This window comes from Mizuhopecten yessoensis, unplaced genomic scaffold (assembly GCF_002113885.1).
Source record: "Mizuhopecten yessoensis strain PY_sf001 unplaced genomic scaffold, ASM211388v2 scaffold29, whole genome shotgun sequence".
NCBI classification, from domain to species: domain Eukaryota; kingdom Metazoa; phylum Mollusca; class Bivalvia; order Pectinida; family Pectinidae; genus Mizuhopecten; species Mizuhopecten yessoensis.
Genome location: NW_018403342.1, coordinates 230,500 through 251,399, shown reverse-complemented (window position 1 = coordinate 251,399; position 20,900 = coordinate 230,500). Strand labels below are relative to the sequence as shown.

At 35.1% G+C, this 20,900-nt stretch overlaps 1 protein-coding gene across 1 annotated transcript in view; it reads left to right on the top strand.

Moving 5' to 3' along the window:
• Positions 1–7,091, top strand: part of LOC110462614 (retinal guanylyl cyclase 2-like) — a 72,079-nt gene extending 64,988 nt beyond the window's left edge. The window contains exons 15-18 of the mRNA XM_021517071.1: positions 2,206–2,297; positions 2,527–2,609; positions 2,948–2,962; positions 6,668–7,091. Coding sequence (XP_021372746.1) covers positions 2,206–2,297; positions 2,527–2,609; positions 2,948–2,962; positions 6,668–7,007 — 530 coding nt within the window. The 3' untranslated portion in view covers positions 7,008–7,091. The remainder of the gene's footprint in view (positions 1–2,205; positions 2,298–2,526; positions 2,610–2,947; positions 2,963–6,667) is intronic.
• The last annotated feature ends 13,809 nt before the right edge of the window (positions 7,092–20,900 follow it).

Here is a 20,900-nt window from a genome sequence, read left to right as displayed (position 1 = left end):
ACAAATCACACAATATCTTACAAAGCGTAGGGAAGTCTTATTTTAAAGTAAAAAATATGTAGTAATTTTGACATGTTTTTGTCTTCAAATATAACGATGTTCTTTTTCGGGGGTATTTTGCAATATTTTTTATGCCATTTTATTATTTTTGGTTTGCTGCAATTTTTTATTTCGTTCTTACGCATTGATGTATTAGTAACGCGATTTTTAGTTTGCCTCATCACGCTGTTTAAGGTAAATGTCGGGTACAAATCAAACTCTGTTGTGTCGTCACAAATGTTCGGTATACATATTTTCTTTTTTAATATCTCCGTTAGTCAAAAGGTATTTAACCTGATAAAATATTCTTGGTTTGTGAAATGAGACACTCCTTCCATAGTGATGAAATTTATTTCGGATAGGAAACTTAGGTGATATAGGGGAACATACACTGTATGTCCATACATAGGAATCAACTGGAATGGAATCACGAAAAACTGGAAGACATCATAAGCCCAATTAACTAAGGAAAATCAAAATCTAACGGCGCAGGTTATGGTGCACAAATGTCATAAGTCATAGTAGGTATTGAAAGGTCATCGGTGCAAATTACGTCACTAGAACGACAGTTGTTTTAGTAATTAATTAATCAAAATGACGCATATATCCAGAACGTAATTACAATATGCTCTTTAATCACAAAATAATTGTAACACGAAAGATCAACAACGTACGAGAGAAATGAACAGCTGCGCTGTGTCTTTGAACATGAAAAATAAACTATAATTACAATTATAAAATTTAGGTTGTCTATAAACATAAGAAATATTCTTAAATAAGGAATGATTCGAAACAAAAACTGATGTTTAAAATTAAAAATTATCAAGTAATCGGTCACTCAGATCTTTAAAGCCAATTTCGTAGCTTAAACATGCCAAGGATGTGTTACGCTTTGGAACATATTTTGTTTTTTAAATCAATCCTAATCTAACAAAGTGCATGCCCTTATTTATGCCGATTAACCAGATATCCCACATAAAGAGGGTAGCTATTTTGAGTCAATTGATAAGAGAGCAAAATTGATAAATCACAAAGTTAATCACATGTACGTGAACCAATAACTGGTACGAAAACTTTAGTGTGCTAATGTACAATATAATTTTTTGAGAACAAAATGTCTCCGACAACGGGTTAGGTTTTTGTTTTAACTGAAATCAAGATAATACTGTTTCTTCCAACTCAACAAATCTAGGTGAAGAGTACGGAAAGAGGCATTTATCAAAAAGACAACCTGTTTCACTTCCGCTTCTGTGAAACTATGGTGTATTCATTTTGATTGGAGTGATACAAACCTTATCACTAACTTTCTCTGTCGATTTTGATGAACTCATTCGGAAATCACAATAGCCGTCAATCACAGTCAGTCGTTCTGACGTTATGTGAATATTCGGTTATTGTTTATGATTTATAGACGTTTAAACACAATTAAGCGTTAACACATCAGAGATCGATAATCGAAATTTAAAAGAAACAAACGCGACATTATAAGACACAAAAGCAAAAACAAAATAACATAATCAGAAGAGAAAGAAAGATTGAAACAAGTAGCTTTATGCTGGTACTTGGTCTTAGTTTCACTGATCCCCACCAGGGTAACTTATATAGTGGAGTGCAGCTCTTGCGGAGAGTATCGAAACCGAGGATGTGAACCGGTCAAAAGTAGATTTAAGAAAAAGCATGTGCTTAGTGACATGTGCCACCGGTACATGTTATCTTTTTCCCGGACAACTCATGTCAAATGCTGTCTAAATTGATTACTTTATCGCCTCTCCAATCATTACTGCTTCCATCAATTTTACATAACCAGGTATTATTTTACATACGTAGAAAGTATGATGAATAGTGGAATGTGGTATGGAATGCAAGCTAAATAGTCAATTAGAAATACCACCAATAAAACTTTGTTTTAGGCATGTATGTTAACTGTTAACAGCGTTTGTGTATGATTGATAAGTACGCCGGAAATCACATTATACACAATTTGATAAGAGAGTAGAAATGATAAAATGTAGCACGCTCTTCTCTGAATTGGAGAAAAGGTATTAGTTTCAAATATGTTTTTTGTGCATTGGTATAGACTGTTATCACGGAGTTTGTCCTTATTGATATGTTATATTACAATGTATGTATTCTAACTTACTATACATTTTGCATTCGGCCTTGCAGCTTTCCGAATACACATAAGTGTTCAGACAAAGAACGTACTTTCAGACCTTGGAGGATATCAAACAGATTTTCGGGGAGAAGTGGAACTGAAGGTAATTTGTTTTCATACTGGTGCATACATGCCGGATCACGGCCCTCACAGTTTGACATTTAACATAATTACAACGGTCAAACTGTTATTGAGATTTTTATTGATTTGTTATGCTTTTCCGCACAATATTAATTTTACAAGCACATTATTAATGTTTCTTGTTGATGTAACAGCCGTAGATGTCCGGAAGCACTTTTTCTTATCATTTTTATTTCTTGTATTTTCCTTAGGGCAAAGGGCTAGCAAAGACATATTGGCTGGTTGGTAAAGATGGTTTCTCTAAACCCCTTCCGGAACCACCACCGTTAAACGAGTAAGTAAATGAATTACAATCGGTCCGCAATGACGTTAGTACATACATATACCTAACCGAGAAATAGCATTGTGATATATATTTTGTAGGACATGTGAGCATATTATTTTTTAGTCATTTGATAAATTAAAGCCTTCTTTCTATTTCTTGTTCGGTTTTTTAAATAATGGCAAATCCGTTTCTTATCAGCATCACAATTGTTGATTTCTGTAGACAATTTTGGTCAATTGTAAATTTAGTAGTGAATATATAACGTCGGCAAAGACTTAGCACGTGATTAAGAAAACGTTTGTTATGTTATGAACTTAAGGTTTTTATATCACTTTTTTAAATAACAGTGCAAACAATCATGGGTAAGTAAAATACCAGCGACGCACATCTATTTCATCTGCACTATAATCTCTACGATCCTACTGTGTATTCCACTTCTCTGACTGACTCGCTTGAAGGTACCGACTCGGTGAATATAAGATTGAAATTCATGAGTCATACATTTATCTACTACACTTGCACACCGTAATTATTATGATATGTGAGGATTTTACAATATAAATAACTGTCTGAACTTCGTTTGCTAAGCTACTAACCTCGTAAGCATAATAAGGACATTTTCTCTTATCAAAATTTCCTTAAACGACTTGGAATATTATAATCTGATATGACTTGTGAAATTCATTGATGTTTTCGATGAGTAATAGATAAGAAGTGGAATACACAGTTATGTTGTTGTTGCCTGGGTTCATCTTTCATCGTCTTTCGTTCTCTTAGTCGATCATGGCTCTAGTCCTGAAAAACATTAGCTTACCGTTATCTGTATTTCCATTCTATATGTGCCACCATGTTTATCTTTACACTGAATTCATCTTTACCAAAGATTTCCTGATCACCTGTGATGCTTGTGATAACGGTTTACGTTTGATTCTTGTTCACTTTCGTGTCATAGCTTTACTTGTCCTCCTGTGATCGCTATATAGTTTTGCACCGTTTAAACCCAGAAGTAATGGTAGATACGGGCTGGAATCTTGGAACAAAGGACGAATTATGCTAAAATGTCTAGCAGGGTCATTAGATGATTGTCTGAAAAGTAAATTTCTGACGTCAGCTATTTGTGAACATATTTATTGTCAGCGTCGAAATTCGTGTGATATTTTTCAAATTTTCGTTGCCTTTCTAATATATGATTGTTCAAAAATAGCATTTATTGTTCTATGAAAGAAGAAAAACAATATTGTTTCAGTTACTACGTCGCGATGGCACCTAATCGTCATCTTAAATAACAGTAAATAGATTCAAATGCATAGCTCAATTGACATAGATTGTTGTATGTGGTACATGTAACAAGGTAATTATCAGAACACGTATTTAGTTCGATGGTTGATGACTACATTTTAAAAAGGTTAAATTTAATGGGCAATGTAAACGAATGACAATAGAATACCAAAGTGTCAACTAAACCGTATTTCAAACTCATAATCTGTAAAGCTAAGGCTAAATATAAAAAGGACACTGGGGCAAAATATGAAAAACGCCCCAAGGCAAAATATAAAAAGGACCCTTGGGCAAAATATGAAAAAGGCGAGATTTAAATGGAGCACCTTTGAAGAACAAGAAGAATTATAACAGATTATGGATCACAATTAGAACTAACATGGCCATTAATGTAGTGTTTCAAATTCGACATGGCAATGTATAATAAAGTGGTACGAGCATTTTAATCAGTTCTAAGTATGAAGCGGCTCATAAAAATGACAGAAAAATTCCGTTTTTTTAATTATAACACTAAATGACAGAACATTGGAAAAAAAGGCGAAGGAATTAACACGGATACAATTAAGCGTACAAACAAAATAAAACCTGAAAATGAGAAAGTGCAAGAGGTTTTTAAATCATAGTTGAGAATTGAAAGGTTTTTTTTTTATTTATTTACATAAAACATCGTTTGATTTTTCGGAACACTTATATTTGATGAACAGTACATGTGAATATTGGCTGGATATTTCGTTAACAATCTGAAAAAAGGGATGATTGTTTTGTTTTTGTATTGTTTAACGGCCCATCGACAATGTGAGTCATTTAGGGCCAACAATATTGTAATAAGAGACATTCACAAAAAAACCACATCAAATCAAAACTTAATAGCTTAAAATATGTCAAAGATAAACGAAATACATCAATATCAAACAAATTGGCTGCACAATATATAACATGTTATTTTAAAGATCAATCGAGTGTAAATAGACATATATTAATTATAAAGAAACTGTATCGAATAATCTTTTCATAGACGGTACATCATAACATGTTTGTAACACGTATTTTTTAATCAGCGCATTCAATCATCGAGTGTTTGACTGTAAATAGTTGGTCGGATATATGACAATAAGGCTGGTCTTCCTTACGCAAAATGTAGCCATGTATGAAGGAGCTTGTATACGTTTAAAAGACCGTAGTGCATACACGCAGCATTATCAAAGATTTGAAATCATTCGTTTAATTAACATTTAAACCGGTTTTGACGGTATGCAGTATGTTTGGTCTGTCAAAACACATAACAACTGAGAGCATACTTTTATACAGCGGTCGTAGCTACGCAACATAATAATTTCTTATTATATGTTTTGGTATGTGAAACTAATAAAATCTTAAATGTTACAAAAATTTACTAAACTTGTTAATGCCACCTTTAACCAATTTGATACGAAATGAATGGTAGACATTTCTTATTTATACAAAGCACATTACATTTGGACTTCAAGAATAGAATAACAAATGTATCTGTCTAAACTATCGGACGAGAAATTCTATTTTAACCTTTTTGTTGACAATTAAAGGAAATCAGAATCTGCACTTATGCCTGAAATTCAAATCAACACTAAATGTGTCATTAACTAAGTACTTAGTTTCTTAAAACATATTTTTCTACACTTGTGGACCTATAAAGATCGACTTTCGAACAGTTCTAGGAACGTTAATGGTGTTTTCTTGGAACGAGCATAGCTCTCTTAGGGTCAATCTGTAAAGGTTAAAGTAATTTTCAAAGACGGTTTATACAGCTAGTGGAAAAAGTCTGGCGTACAACTGTAGTGCTTTCGCAATGCTAGTGACACCAAAACCCCAGGTTACTTTTGTATCAAATTAAGAGCACTTTTTATCGGCCATTTATTCACCCGAATGGAACAAAATTGTCTAAATGACTCGAAACTGTCTTTTTTGTTAAATGGAGTTATCTTTTTCCTTGGATTTTTTTTCTATAGTACATTCGGCAATCTAATGGGGTTTTTGTTTCATGTCCATTATGTTACAATTCTGGTAAATGTATTTTAACCAAAATGCTACATTATTGTATAACTTTGCTTTAGGCATACTGAAAATAAAACATGTGTGTTTCGGAAAAGTCGGTATGAACTATTTCCGCGAATTGAAGATATCTGCGAAAACTGTTACGCGTATTTTAAACGCTGCAAAAATATTTTAAATGAAAATGTGAAAATTTAACCTTATGAAACGGAAACTCTGTACAGTTTTGTAACTTTAAATTTGTTATTTTAATGCTTATGAAGTCATTGTTGTTTTAATTTTATAAATGCAGTTCAAAACAGGACTTGATGAATCTTTGCATTCCTGATTGATGCTTGATATAAACAGACATCTCAACCCGAGGGTTGCTATATCTCAGACTACATCAAGTTGGAGTGACATAGTATATTTAGTCCCACATATTTGCTACTGTAATCTAGTTGTAATGGTTATGACAAAAGCGATGCCGCGACCCTGGTTGCGCTCTTTAAAGTGGCGACGCAATGTTGATTATTTGTTAAAAAGCCCGCGTAGGCTGTCTTTCCCCTAAGTATGTAAAGACCGGTTAAATTCTTCCTGATATAAACGGGAATGCATCTGTCAGGTGCAATGTATGGGAAAACTATCCTATGCCAGCAACGAAATTACCCGCATGGTAAATTTTGCTTAGATTTAGGTTAATAAAATAGTAAACATTATTGCGTTTCAAGACTAAACATATTTAATTATATGATATTTATATTTGTCTCCTTCCGTTTTAGCCTAGCATCGATTTTGAACGTTCAGAAGCTTCAAAAAGACCAGACCCCTAATAAAGCAGCAGGAACCAACACATCCAAACAACCAGCACAAACAACATCGAAAGCCGAACCGAATAATATTAGTGTTAATGAATTGCAGTGTGCATGTTGTGACTTACCAAAGTCCTCTCCGAAACACGATTCACAAGCGTATGACAGCAATGACAACCCGAAAGCTAAAAATGGGCCAGCTAAAGTCCACCGAATACAGGTGAACTGTGATATTTGTGTGACTGGTAACAATCAAAATAATTCAACAACAAACTCAAAAGATGGAATTACACCTGTTGCGAAAGTATGATGTCCCGTGATAATGTAGTTTATGCCTACTCCACATAAAACTCAACACATGTATAGAATTGAATAAGGCCATCATAAGATGACCATTTATTATAATGACATAATGACGCAAACTATGAAAATGATGTTTAATGTCAATTTACATCCTTCGGTGGGGATTCGACAGAATTACGCCACACCAACACACATATATATAAATCACAAACAAACAATATTAAAAAGGGTGGCATGTAAGGGTGGGCTTTTCAATAAGGCAAATTTGGTATAAATTTCTAAAAAGATGCTGCAACAAAATGGCGCCGTTGAAAATTTTCTTGAATATGAAGAAAGGGGCCTACAGCCAATCAGTTTGTAGGGTGGGATGTCAGCCAAACAGAAACCTCAAAACAATGGAGGCACCAAGAAGGGGTGGAGCGGCACCCTAAGGGGGCTATGTTTGTAGCAACCTTTTAACAAAACTTGTCAAACAGTCTTAGGCAGGGTTTATGTGTCGCGACATAAAATCAGCTATATATATAACTTGCATTTATGCCTACTCCACATAAAACTCAACACATGTATACAATTGAATAAGGCCATCATAAGATTACAATTTATTATAATGACATAATGACACAAAATATGAAAATGCTGTTTTCTGTCAATTTACATCCTTAGGTGGGGGTTCGACAGAATTACGCCACAAAGTGAACAATAGAAAGGTAAAAATTTCTAAAAAGATGCTGCCACAAAATGGCGCCGTTGAAAATTTTCTTGAATATGAAGAAAGAGGCCTACAGCCAATCAGTTTGTAGCGTGGGATGTCAGCCAAACAGAAACCTCAAAACAATGGAGGCACCAAGAAGGGGGGGAGCGGCACCCTAAGGGGGCTATGTTTGTAGCAACCTTTTAACAAAACTTGTCAAACAGTCTAATGCAGGGTTTATGTGTCGCGACATAAAATCAGCTATGTATATAACTTGCATATACAATGGATTTGAAAAATGATACATTGACAAAATATAACCGGCACATAACTTTTGCATAATGATGAAAAGATAAGAAACATAATTTTCCCACTAGAATTTTATGGCGCTTTTAAAGAATTGTTTTCAACAGTAAGTTTATAATTCCATATCTGAATTTTGTTTATACATATTTCCAGATGAATTAATAGTGTACACAAACTTATCTATTAAATGTTCTATCTGAGGTTTCAATGACACGCGCTTTGATGACAAGAGTGACATTTCAAGGAATCTGTTCTCTCTACAATACTTCTTTTTTGTCAATAGGCACAACTATAATGCATAAAACGAACGTATTTGAAGTATGTTTAAACACTTTGTTTTAGCATTATCATATTACATATATACAGATGAGTACCTGATTATAACTTTTATAACATAAAATTGTAAGTGTATGATTACTTACATCGGTCCAGCATGGTAAAATTGATTTAGAAAATTATCATTTATCTCTTATAATTGTGGTTAGATTCTATTCAACATTTATGTAATATAGTTACATTTTCACTTTTAGTCATTGTTATGTAAACATTTACAAGAAGGAGTAGCATTCATTGGACTTTGCCTCTATCTTTAGGCAAAAAGGTGAAATCATGAAAAGAAAAAGAAAACATTCAGTTGATATATATAAGCTGTTCCGTGAATTTCTTTTGCACTACCTATATAGACACTTCAGTTTCGCATACTTCATTGAATTTGTTATATTTAGAAAAAAAACAATCACTATAAATCTAAAATGTGTATTCAGGCATGAACGCATATCAGTTTCATCTAAATTTACCATGAAGCTCGCTGCAATATAGATTGCATCAACTTGAGTTAATACCTGCATAAATGGTCTCATTATAGTACGTTATATCCCTACATCACATTTCCCCTGCAAGTGTATCGGTAAAGTATACCGTTCACCACATTTCATAAGTAAACTTTTTTTGTTTAATGGTAAAATTAAAATCATATTTAGTCTGTGTAAATAAATCAGGGAGTTTTAAACGCCATTATTAGCCATTTAGGAGAACATTCCTTGATGTTATTGATATTTTCATTAAGCGGACCATCGCCACGTCTTTACCCGCGTTTTTCAAAACAACTATTACATGCACACGTTTGCAATATGAAAATGCATTAAGCTGAATATTCCATGACTGTGCATGAACAACATTTATATCTCATTTTGAGTAAATAATTCCAAGTATGAACCAAGTAGGATATCTAACTGGCATTATCATGATTATCCTGATGGATTGCACTGGTAATGTTGCACATACGATGACAATTAAAACCGTAGAGTTTTCGTTGATAACAATTTATTGTTATGTATTATAAAAAAGCTATTTCGGTTTTACCATATACCGTAGTTTTCCTTTATACCTTTTTTTTCATTCCAGAACACATAATATTGTTTCCAATAAAATATTGTATTTTTGTACCTTTGTTACGATAAGTACCATTTCATACGACATGTTGCTTGTATATAGCAAACAGATTTATTCGACTGTTAAATGTGTTTGCACCACGTGATCCATGACTTTGTGATATATATGACACTTGTATAATAATGTAATTTGCAGGAATCGTTAGTGCTGAGATAATATAAGTTGTGTTTGAAAAAGTACTTTGTTATCCATTACATGAGTATCAACATGTGATCTTTGAGAAATGTTTTGAACTACTTGAGTACTTTTTTCGATGTTGGTCTTCAAAAAATGATACAGAATCAAGCTACGACCCATTTAGTTATTTACAAGTTGGAGTTAAAATTAGTAACTTTTTTTTCAATCTTATCATGTTTTTAATAACTACTTGTACTGTATGATCAACTTAATCCGGACTCAAACGTCCGGGTAATCCCTTTCCATACGTTAACATCCAAAGGAAGCTAAACCTATCTTATTAAAGTAAAGCACTATGTGTCGCGATTTAAATATTTTCGTGTTACAACGCAAGAAACATCGATTAAAAATTCAGATCGAAAAAGAATAACGATTGCTTCAACATTCGATTACAAATTGAAAAATAGAAATGGAAAGACAACAGTGTTCATGGATGAAGTAAACACAAATTATGAATTATTTCCAAGGCTAACGCTCCAAATTAAATGTTCAACTGTTATCCAAATACTCATGTATGTAAGTTTTATGTTTAATTTTGTAATATGTCTTTTTAGTGGATTTTACTTTTGAAAGCCAGTTAACATTACAAACATTTAGACCCATTGTGACGAAAAAGGATGTTCGAATAATGATGATACGAACCTTTTACATCTTCATAACAATATTTGTAGTGATTTAAAAAGGTTTTGATATTTATTCATTACAGTGATATCGACTGATGGTCGTTTTGAAGTTGATAGCACAGTGAAAATAGATGATAGATTGTTTTCGAGGCGTATATTTGATATCACAAACGGTTTTATCAAGTTTATATTGTGTGTGTTTGTGCATCATGTATGTATTATCTTGTTCTGTTCGCCGGTAGTAATCTTGGTTAACAATGGTAGATATATTTCTTTGAAAATTGCATATGGTTTTCTAAGAACTGTATTTGGTTGAAAGTACACTATAGACAAACGAATAAATACCAAACGTAAAGAAAAACTGCAACTCTTAATTGATATGAAAAGAGAACAAACAAAATGAACTCATTTATCTCACCTAAAAATTGGATGTGAAAATCATTGTTCGGGAAGATAAGTGTGTTTGGGTATACGTCATCAGGTACATTTTGTACTTCCAAGTACGGTTAGTACACAATCAGCTGTGGAAATTATTAAAGTCACGCTTACCAAGCAATGAGGTAACACTGATTTATCTGCATGCGTAGAGTACACTTACCATAACCTTACCCATCAACGATGTTAGACGAAAACATATATACCTAGTGCTTACATTAAAAGACAAAAGAAAGTTGATACCGAAAATTGAATACTAGCATTTTTTTTTTGCGGAATTCAATGCTCGCCATTGCAAAAAATAAGATATATAGATCACATACTTTTCACTAGTTAATGTTTGACGACGTAACAATTTGTTCATAACTCGTTATGCAAATGAATACAGTTATAGCACACAATATGGCAATGTCTCAGTGTAAATTCCAGATTTATTTTCCAGCGAAAGTGCATACACTATCTAATTACTGTAATACCTCGCATTGATCTAACAAACTGTGCAAACAGGTCTAGCAGGATCTCCCTGCATTATGAATTTGCATTAAAACGACGGATTGAAATGGAAACGAAATATTTATTTATTGATTTGTATTACAAATATCAGAAAGAAAAAAAAATGGTGAAAATGTTTGAAGTGAGACGTCATTAAAATGGCGCTTACAATAATGGTACTAAATCCCACACTCAGATGCTGCAGTTATACTTCCCCAAAATATATTCGTTGTTGCACTAAAACAGATGATCAGTAGAAATAATTAGATTTTTTTCGCGATGAATACTTCATTGTTTTCGAACATAGCAGTAATTATAATTTTTAATGGTGCGAAATCAGAGAGAAAATATTACGACATAGTAGTCATAAAAGCGAACTTTATTTGGAATTCATCAGGAAACTTCAAGATTGCTGTATATATTATTGTCACCACCGACTGTTTTTAGCTAAAAAGAAAATTATTCACATAAAGCAATATTTCAGACGTAGTAACATGTGTCAGAGTCATTCCAATACTGATCATTTATATGGCTCCTAACTCTGCATTTCCAGAGATTCTATACAATTACAAAAATAATAGCATTAAATTGCCCATCTTTTGTATAATTTCAAACACAGGCTGACTCTTTGTTTTCCTTTAACTGAAACCCTAATGTCAGCAAATATTATCACTAAAGTGTTTATGGAAGGATGTCTTAACGGAAGCATTGCCTTTCATTCTAAGGTAGAAAATAGCAATGCGTATTTCTAACATATTCATCATAAAATGCAAGGTATATATAATATTGAACTGTGATACTGATCGTGCACATATTTTTAGTGGTTTCCAGTATATTTGGGTAATACAGATATTTCAACAATTTTTGTTATCAAATCGTATTTTTAACCAATATTTTAATATAAGAAAATGTTTTGCGTCATAAAATATACATGATTACGGTTTCGAACTATTTTGTTAGGAAAACCTCACAAAAGTAACTAAGAGATGGAACAAAAGGAATTTCCTGCAAGAGTTCAAACCTTTTAGGCATCAAACGGGGCATGATATTATAATTGCTATTATTCTATAGACGTTAGAGACAAATTCTATTGATCTAGGTTTGTGTGAGTATACATAAAGTTTGTATTTGTCAGTACAATTTATTCGATTTTAATTGTGTTGTATAAGTACTTGTAATTTTAATGTGTTTTGTTTCTACTCTCTGATATCCCAATTTTGACCAAACTGTGAATTGTTGGCGTTTTTGTTAATAAATCCGAATACGTTTATAAAACTGTGTTAAGTGTCTGTTTTAAGAACACCAGGGCCTACAAATTATATCACCATCAACGAAATCGACCAGCTGAATCCTGTTAATATAAGAGTTGATCTAATATCTGGACATATTGACACTCTATAAAATATGTTCAACTGGAGAGGGAAAATGCGCGGCCAGACAAGAAAACGATATTACCAACAGAGCTACCTGTTGGCCGCGATCGACCTACATGTAGTTCAGTTCTGCTATAATCCTCTCTATCCTTTTTAATTGTCATCGCTCCCATAGACAACATTGATTACATACACCACTGTAACAAGAGAAGAAAACTGCACCGGGCATCGAACCAGACTATTCTGAACTCTAGCCAAACCAGTTGCGCTACCTGTCGATCGACCCAGATCAGTTCTGCTACTTATGCATTTTTAGCAGCAGAGGCGCCAAGCGAAAATGTCTATAATGCGAAGAGATTAAATAGGGGGCGTAAAATAAAGCGAACAAAAGAACCAATAGGCCTGAAACGCTCACCAAGTATTTATATATAATCTCACACTTGTAAAATATTAGTGGTTGATTCATTAGAACCTTTTAAAAGATTTAAACATACGACGCCTGTGACCTTGAAAGTAGAATAAGGACCTTAAGTTGAATATGTTGTTTAGCCTTCACCCCAGAATGCTTCTGGGCAAGTATCATGGACCTTTCGGCTATTCAGAACAATTAAACATATTAGATTCCTGTGACCTTGCATATTGGCGAAGGTCATTCATTTGAACATTCATCCCAGCATGTTAATGGCAAAATAGTATCACCATTGCTCTTTTGGTTACTGAGAAGAAGTCCTTTAAAAGTTTTAAACATATTTGACCCCTGTGACCTTGACTATAGGTCAATGTTATTTATTTGAACAAACTTGGTTGCCCTTTTCCCAGCATGATATTGGTAAAATATCATTATCCTAGGCATTTTAGTTTTTGAGAAGAGCCTGTTTCAGGTAAAAAGTTGACGACGGACGCCGCACGACTTTTAAGCTCACTTGCCCTTCGGGCAGATGAGCTTTAAAAGCATTCCAGTTGGACAATGATTGAACCATCTATAGCAAACCACTTTTCTATTTTTTAATCATTTGATTCAGAAATCTTGCCGTTAAAAGAGTCAACAGGAACATAAAGTGACTTTTTTTCAAGTACTTTAATCATACCACGGCTGAACAGAAACAAACAAAAAAATAATCGAAATCATGCTAAAAGAAAAGCCCACATGGCCTGACATGCATTTTGTCAAATGAATGCATGTTACCCCCTTTTTAAGCTCCATAACATTTTTCTTACTGTATTTTATTCCATGAAAAATGCTAATAATGAATAGAGACATGCTATCAGTTAAAATGATACCAAATTTGAAAATGTCGGTAAGATAGTTAAGTTGACAGTGAACAAAAACTGACTAGATTTTTTTGATTTTTCTGTTGAGTGTCTCATTAAAATTTATTATCAAAATTTATTTTGACTATCTTACTATCAACTATCAAATATTTATTAAAATTAAACACCGGGAAAGTGTTTTTTCCATAGTGTTGAATCTCTGCAACACCAGCTTGCATTTATCTAAATCTGGGTCACATATGCACATTTTCCAGCCATAATGTTTTACTGTCATATATGCAAAACTTGTATCACTATACAGTGTTTAGTTAATTTCCATATTTTTTATCTATCACCCATCGTACCATAGCAAGAGGGGTGCGAGGGGGGGGGGGCGATATATAAATTAACGACGCACTAGCTAGACTGGGACACACAACAAAGACCTTCAAACTACTAGTTGGACTCTCTACCAACTTGGCTATCACTATCGCAGAAGAAACCCCATATCAGCAAACAACGACTGCTTTGCAGTTCATTAAAACATTTTCAAGACCAACTCAATTCATCACCCAATGAAATCGACCAAAGCAAGATTAAATCCTTAATTGTGTTTGATGGTTTGATACACTGTTGTTGATGATAATGATAAAAAGATGATGATGTATGACGATGATTATGATTATGGCAATATTTTTTGTTGACGATGATGATAACGATGACGTTAGAAAATGGTGAAAAAATAACAAAACAAATATACTCGGGTATATACAGCATGGCATCAAAAGGTGGCTGCCTCCAAGGATGTCCTCTATGTCCATTTCCAGTCAGTCTGTGTTAGTGGGGTAGATGTATAACATAGGCTGGTAGACTATGTTCACGGTTCTCCCTTTAAATAAAACAATTCACAAATGCGAACAATACCCTAAAGCTATTTTTAAAGACTTACGAAGATGAGGCATATGAGAAAACCTATGAAAGATAGACTTTGAATGTTCATGTGTGATAGTTTTGGTCGATATTTTTAATGGAGTGTGGTCATGGTTGGCCAGTTGATTTGTATGTCAATGACTTTAAACATACACAAAAAACCTATTAATGGAACGCTTAGTTTCACAATAATAATTTGAAACTTCTACAAAAACAATCCTGATTGTGTGTACTTGTGATACCCCCCTTATTTTCAGGAAAAACACCTAAACAGGACCTTTCTGCTTTTTCTTTACTTACTTTTAAATAATAATATCGGTTTCTGAAGTGATTTCACATGAACATAAAAATTGCAAATTTTGAATAAAATGTATGCGTGGGCAGATTTAGAACCCCCCCAAAGGAATGGCACTTGCTACATATCTGTCGTTCACATTACATATCGCATATTTGTTTGCGTTGTTTTGGCCACGATAATTTGCTGTGTGACACTTGCGATGGTTCTTCTACTTCCAGGTTTAGAACATTTAATGCACGTATGCTTTTCCTAGAGGCAAAACATTTCACACATTATCGAAAAACATAATGGTAGAATATTAATAAAGAACGGACGCATTTCACGCGGAATCATTGTTATTATAAGGATTATGTTGAGAGGTGTTATTTAGGAAATTAAATCCCCTGCGATTACACTTAAACGTTTACAAAACTAAACAAATAAAAAAGTATTCAGTATGCCATATGGCAGGATATGCATTGGTTGTTTCTATATGTGTTATTATGATTAACATGGAGACCCATGAAAAAGTTTCATTTGGTTTTGAATTTATCTTGTTTAACGTCCTATCACCATGTAAGGTCATTTATGGACGTGTCTCCATGTGTGTTATGTATGCGTGCTTGCATGTAAGTGTGCAGGGGGAAGGGTGTGTTAGTGTATTTGCCTCCTTGTCATAGTGTAGATCTGATGCCGACTTTATAGTGCTATCTCACTGAAATAACATGCCGAAGGCACCCAGCACAGCATTTCGCCCGATCACAACAAACTGACCCCGGGTGAACCAGTTATTGCCATTTCCGTAAATGCTGAACGTTAAGTAGAGAATTAACAACTACCATTTTTATGGGCTTTGGTTGCCACGTGGTGGGACAAAACCAATTTCTTTCCTCACCTGGGCGAACGTTCAACATCAAAGCCAAACGTGAGACCATATGAAAAGTACAAAGAGAATAAGAGCAAGTGTTCCGAATGGATATTCTGCTTCATCGATGATTCCTTCCATGTAAATCTAAGACAAATCGAAGTAATGTCACGTCCTCACATCGACCAGTGAAAGCAACACCACAAGGCACTTTCATGAGCTTAATCAAAAACATCAGACTTCATTTCACTGTGTAAAGAATAACATTTTAACCTACAATTTCCTATAATCTTCATCAATCTGCTTGTTTGTAAACCATGGAAAATGCGGTCAACATGTATCACAGCAGTCATGATATTCGGAGTAAGCTATTGAGTACCTTATCAACTGCGACACGTAATTATTACTATAAAGGAAGGGAAATTCACGATCTGGAAAGTCGAAATCGTCCCACTCATCGTACAGCTTAGTAGAACGCCGTCCATGTTGGTCATGGTGCCGGTTAAGATCGAGGAAATTTGATGAAGCTGAAGAGTATATAGTATCATAGATTTCAAGTTCTGAAGGGTGCATACGATCGATGAGGTAAAGGAATGTCATGTTATTCAAAGACAGACCATCGTCGATACATCTTAATGTGAAATTAAGTACTTGGTTAGGTTTCTGTTAGCAGCTGCTTATTATTTTCATTACTAGAAAATGTTTCAATTGTATATTCGTTAGTCTGCAAATAATTTGTGACTTTAACATCTGTGCCCGTATTGATACAACCAATTTCATACTTATTAAAGACATCTTTGCTCAAACCATTTTCCTTTTTAATTGTTTAAAACATGTTATTTTACCAAATAAACATCTGTAAACACTATAAAGTCACTCCAAACGTCTTCCAAACACATGACAAAAATATTTCTCAGTTTATCACGGGAACAAAAACTGGGCTTCATGAGCAAAGAATCGCAGTTTGCGCGTGCGAAAAATGTCATAAACATGAACCCTGGGGTCTTCTTACATGCTTTCTTCTCCTAAAACAGAGACAGATATTGATCTGCCTCTCCGACCTCGAAGATTAGGAGCTTTTGTGTTTTCTGCTCTGTCTTATTGACTTCAGCTCGGCAGTTACTTCCCAGGTACCTGTTGTTAACCCGTTAATTGAGTTCAAGTTGAGGAAAGGACAATTTTTTGAGAAAACACTTTAAAGATGTCCTTGTGTGATCTCATTATCAGTGCAAGAATTACGTGGCAGTGTCTGTAATACCCCGTGAAGTATACACTCGTATATTCTATGATTATTGAAATTGAAATTGCTAATGATATTGTCACATAATGCCGAATCAAAATTATTTAAAGATACAGTGTAATAATCAATAGTACCTAACAATAGATTTACCCATTCCATATCACTTGTTGATGCAACGAGACATATCGCCTGTCGGGAACGCATGAACATATGCATGTAACTGTTCAGGGAGGTCGGGTGGTGCAGTGGATAGCGCACTTGCCTTCCACCAAGGCGGCGGGGTTCGATAACCCGATCGGACGTGAAAAGGTTGGGGTCACCTGGTTTTTTCCGGGCACTCCGGTTTACTCGCACACTAAGACCCCCATGCGCTAACATCCGGGTTAACAAGAGTGATTAATATAATTTGAAATTACTTGTTTCATAACTGTTGTAAAATAAATAAAGTTTATATAACTGTTTACGATCATTTGACCAAGGGGGAACAACTGACTACAAAGTTGTGTAGCGGTTTGATTTCAACAAACCTAAAATTATATTATAATTAGCGATCACAAATGCTCGTTTTTAGACCTATTTGTTCTTGGTTACTACCCTCCGAATGACACAATGTATTTGTTTGGACTCTAATCACAACCGTATCAGTAGTAGGCATTGAAGGATTACACTCAATATCAAGATCACCAGAGTTTTTTAGTGGTAATTTTATCGAAATTGTTCTTCTTTGTGTATACCATATTAATCATATCTTCATATGCAATGTTCCCTGTTTACTCTACACTGAACGTTTTACAAAAGGACAGCAGTATTCCGTTTGACGTCGTCTGTTGTTTGGATGTATCTTATGTACTTTTCTTATACAGAATTACATTGTATGCAGACAAAACATCAAACAACGCGTGGGGGCAGACAAAGTTAATTCAATATTGAACCTCAGATCGTGATTTATCGCCATAATAAGACAGCTGTTTCGTCTAGAAATGAATATTTCTTGTGGCATTGACGTGGAACGATGTCAGAATATTAGTTGTGGGCGAAATACATTTCGTTCAACAATTGTTTGGATTTATTGCCATGTACTCCTTCTGGAATATAATCGTGCAATAGGATAGCTCTATAAAACTACATAAATCATAGTTTATCTTTCCTTAATAGAACTATATAATAACTCTTTTGAGAACATTTGCTTCGTCTTAATAGCATGCTACAGAAATTAATCCATTTCTTAATTTCCGATTAACCAGCCCAAACTTTTGTGTTAAACCTACGGATTAATAGAGAGGATCCTATATCGGTACGGGATATACAAATCCTCCCCAAATGTGTAGAATATGGTGTCATAATCAATTTGACGCTTGAAAGAATAATTGTTGTTACCTCCTTACAACCTTCGAACATGTTTTTCTGTTTCCGCCACCTTTTAATCATGATTTAGTTCAAACATTTACATTGCTTATGAATTAACAAATGTTCGTAATCTCTACATAACGTTTATTTTACCAGAGAACAGTTCTAAAATAGCATGAAAGCATAGTATACCAAAGGTATTTATTCCTTTTTATTTGTTTAATATTTCTTAATTCGACATTATTTAAAGATTAATCTCACACAACGCTGTAATACTAAGTGGCCAATTAGTATGCTTAACCCAGGACTCTATTTAAGTAGGACAATGAAATCAATTTGAAATAACTTCAGTCTAAAATGAAATGACGTAAACCTAGATTATTAGCTAAGACAGCATATGTAATATTAACCCTTTTTATGGACAGAACGTTCATATGTAATGCAGGCAGTTTATGTCAGTGAAGTCTTGTATCAAAAACGATACGCAAGTATGTGTGCTGGAGGTAGGTTATGTTGGTGTAATTGCCTCCTTTTGATAGCACGGATCTGTGCTGGAGGTAGGTTATGTTGGTGTAAATGCCTCCTTGTGATAGCACGGATCTGTGATGGAGGTAGGGTATGTTGGTGTAATTGCTTCCTTGTGATAGCACGGATCTGTGTTGCAGGTAGGTTATGTTGGTGTTATTGCCTCCTTGTGATAGCACGGATCTGTCTGTGCTGGAGGTATGTTATGTTGGTGTAATTGCCTTCTTGTGATAGCACGGATCTTTGCTGGAGGTATATTTTGTTGGTTTAATTGCCTCCTTGTGATTGCACGGATCTGTGCTGGTGATAGGTTATGTTGGTGTAATTGCCTCATTGTGATAGCACGTATCTGTGTTTGGGGTAGGTTATGTTGGTGTAACTGCCTCCATGTGATAGCAAGGATCTGTGCTGGAGTGATAGCACGGATCTGTGTTTGGGGTAGGTTATGTTGGTGTAACTGCCTCCTGGTGATAGCACGGATCTGTGCTGGAGTTAGGTTATGTTGGTGTAATTGCTTCCTTGTGATAGCACGGATATGTGTTGCAGGTAGGTTATGTTGGTGTTATTGCCTCCTTGTGATAGCGCGGATCTGTGCTGGCGTTAGGTTATGTTGGTGTAACTGCCTCCATGTGATAGCACGGATCTGTGCTGGAGGTAGGTAATGTTGGTGTAATTGCTTCCTTGTGATAGCACGGATATGTGTTGCAGGTAGGTTATGTTGGTGTTATTGCCTCCTTGTGATAGCACGGATCTATGCTGGAGATAGGTTATGTTGGTGTAATTGCCTCATTGTGATAGCACGGATCTGTGTTTGGGGTAGGTTATGTTGGTGTAACTGCCTCCATGTGATAGCACGGATCTGTGCTGAAGTTAGGTTATGTTGGTGTACCTGCTTCCTTGTGATAGCACGGATCTGTGTTGCAGGTAGGTTATGTTGGTGTTATTGCCTCCTTGTGATAGCACGGATCTATGCTGGAGATAGGTTATGTTGGTGTAATTGCCTCCTTTTGATAGCACGGATCTGTGTTGCAGGAAGGTTATGTTGGTGTTATTGCCTCCTTGTGATAGCGCGGATCTGTGCTGGAGTTAGGTTATGTTGGTGTAATTGCCTCATTGTGATAGCACGGATCTGTGTTTGGGGTAGGTTATGTTGGTGTAACTGCCTCCTTGTGATAGCACGCATCTGTGCTGTAGGTATGTTATGTTGGTGTAACTACCTCCTTGTGATAGCACGGATCTGTCTGTGCTGGAGGTATGTTATGTTGGTGTAATTGCCTTCTTGTGATAGCACGGATCTGTGCTGAAGGTAGGTTATGATGGTGTACTTGCCTCCTTGTGATAGCACGTATCTGTGCTGGAGGTAGGTTATGTTGGTGTAACTGCCTCCATGTGATAGCACGGATCTGTGCTGAAGTTAGGTTATGTTGGTGTACCTGCCTCCTTGTGATAGCACGGATCTGTGCTGGAGGTAGGTTTTGTTGGGGTATTTGCCTCCTTGTGATAGCACGGATCTGTGATGGAGGTAGGGTAATTTGGTGTAGTTGCCTTTTTGTGATAGCACGGATCTTTGCTGGAGGTATATTTTGTTGGTTTAATTGCCTCATTGTGATAGTGCGGATCTGTGATGGAGATAGGTTATGTTGGTGTAATTGCCTCCTTGTTATAGCACGGATCTGTGTTTGAGGTAGGTTATGTTGGTGTAATTGCCTCCTTGTGATAGCGCGGATCTGTGCTGGAGTTAGGTTATGTTGGTGTAACTGCCTCCATGTGATAGCAAGGATCTGTGCTGGAGGTAGGTTTTGTTGTTGTAATTGCCTCCTTGTGATAGCACGGATCTGTGATGGATGTAGGGTATGTTGGTGTCATTGCTTTCTTGTGATAGCACGGATCTTCGTGGAGGTAGGTTTTGTTGTTGT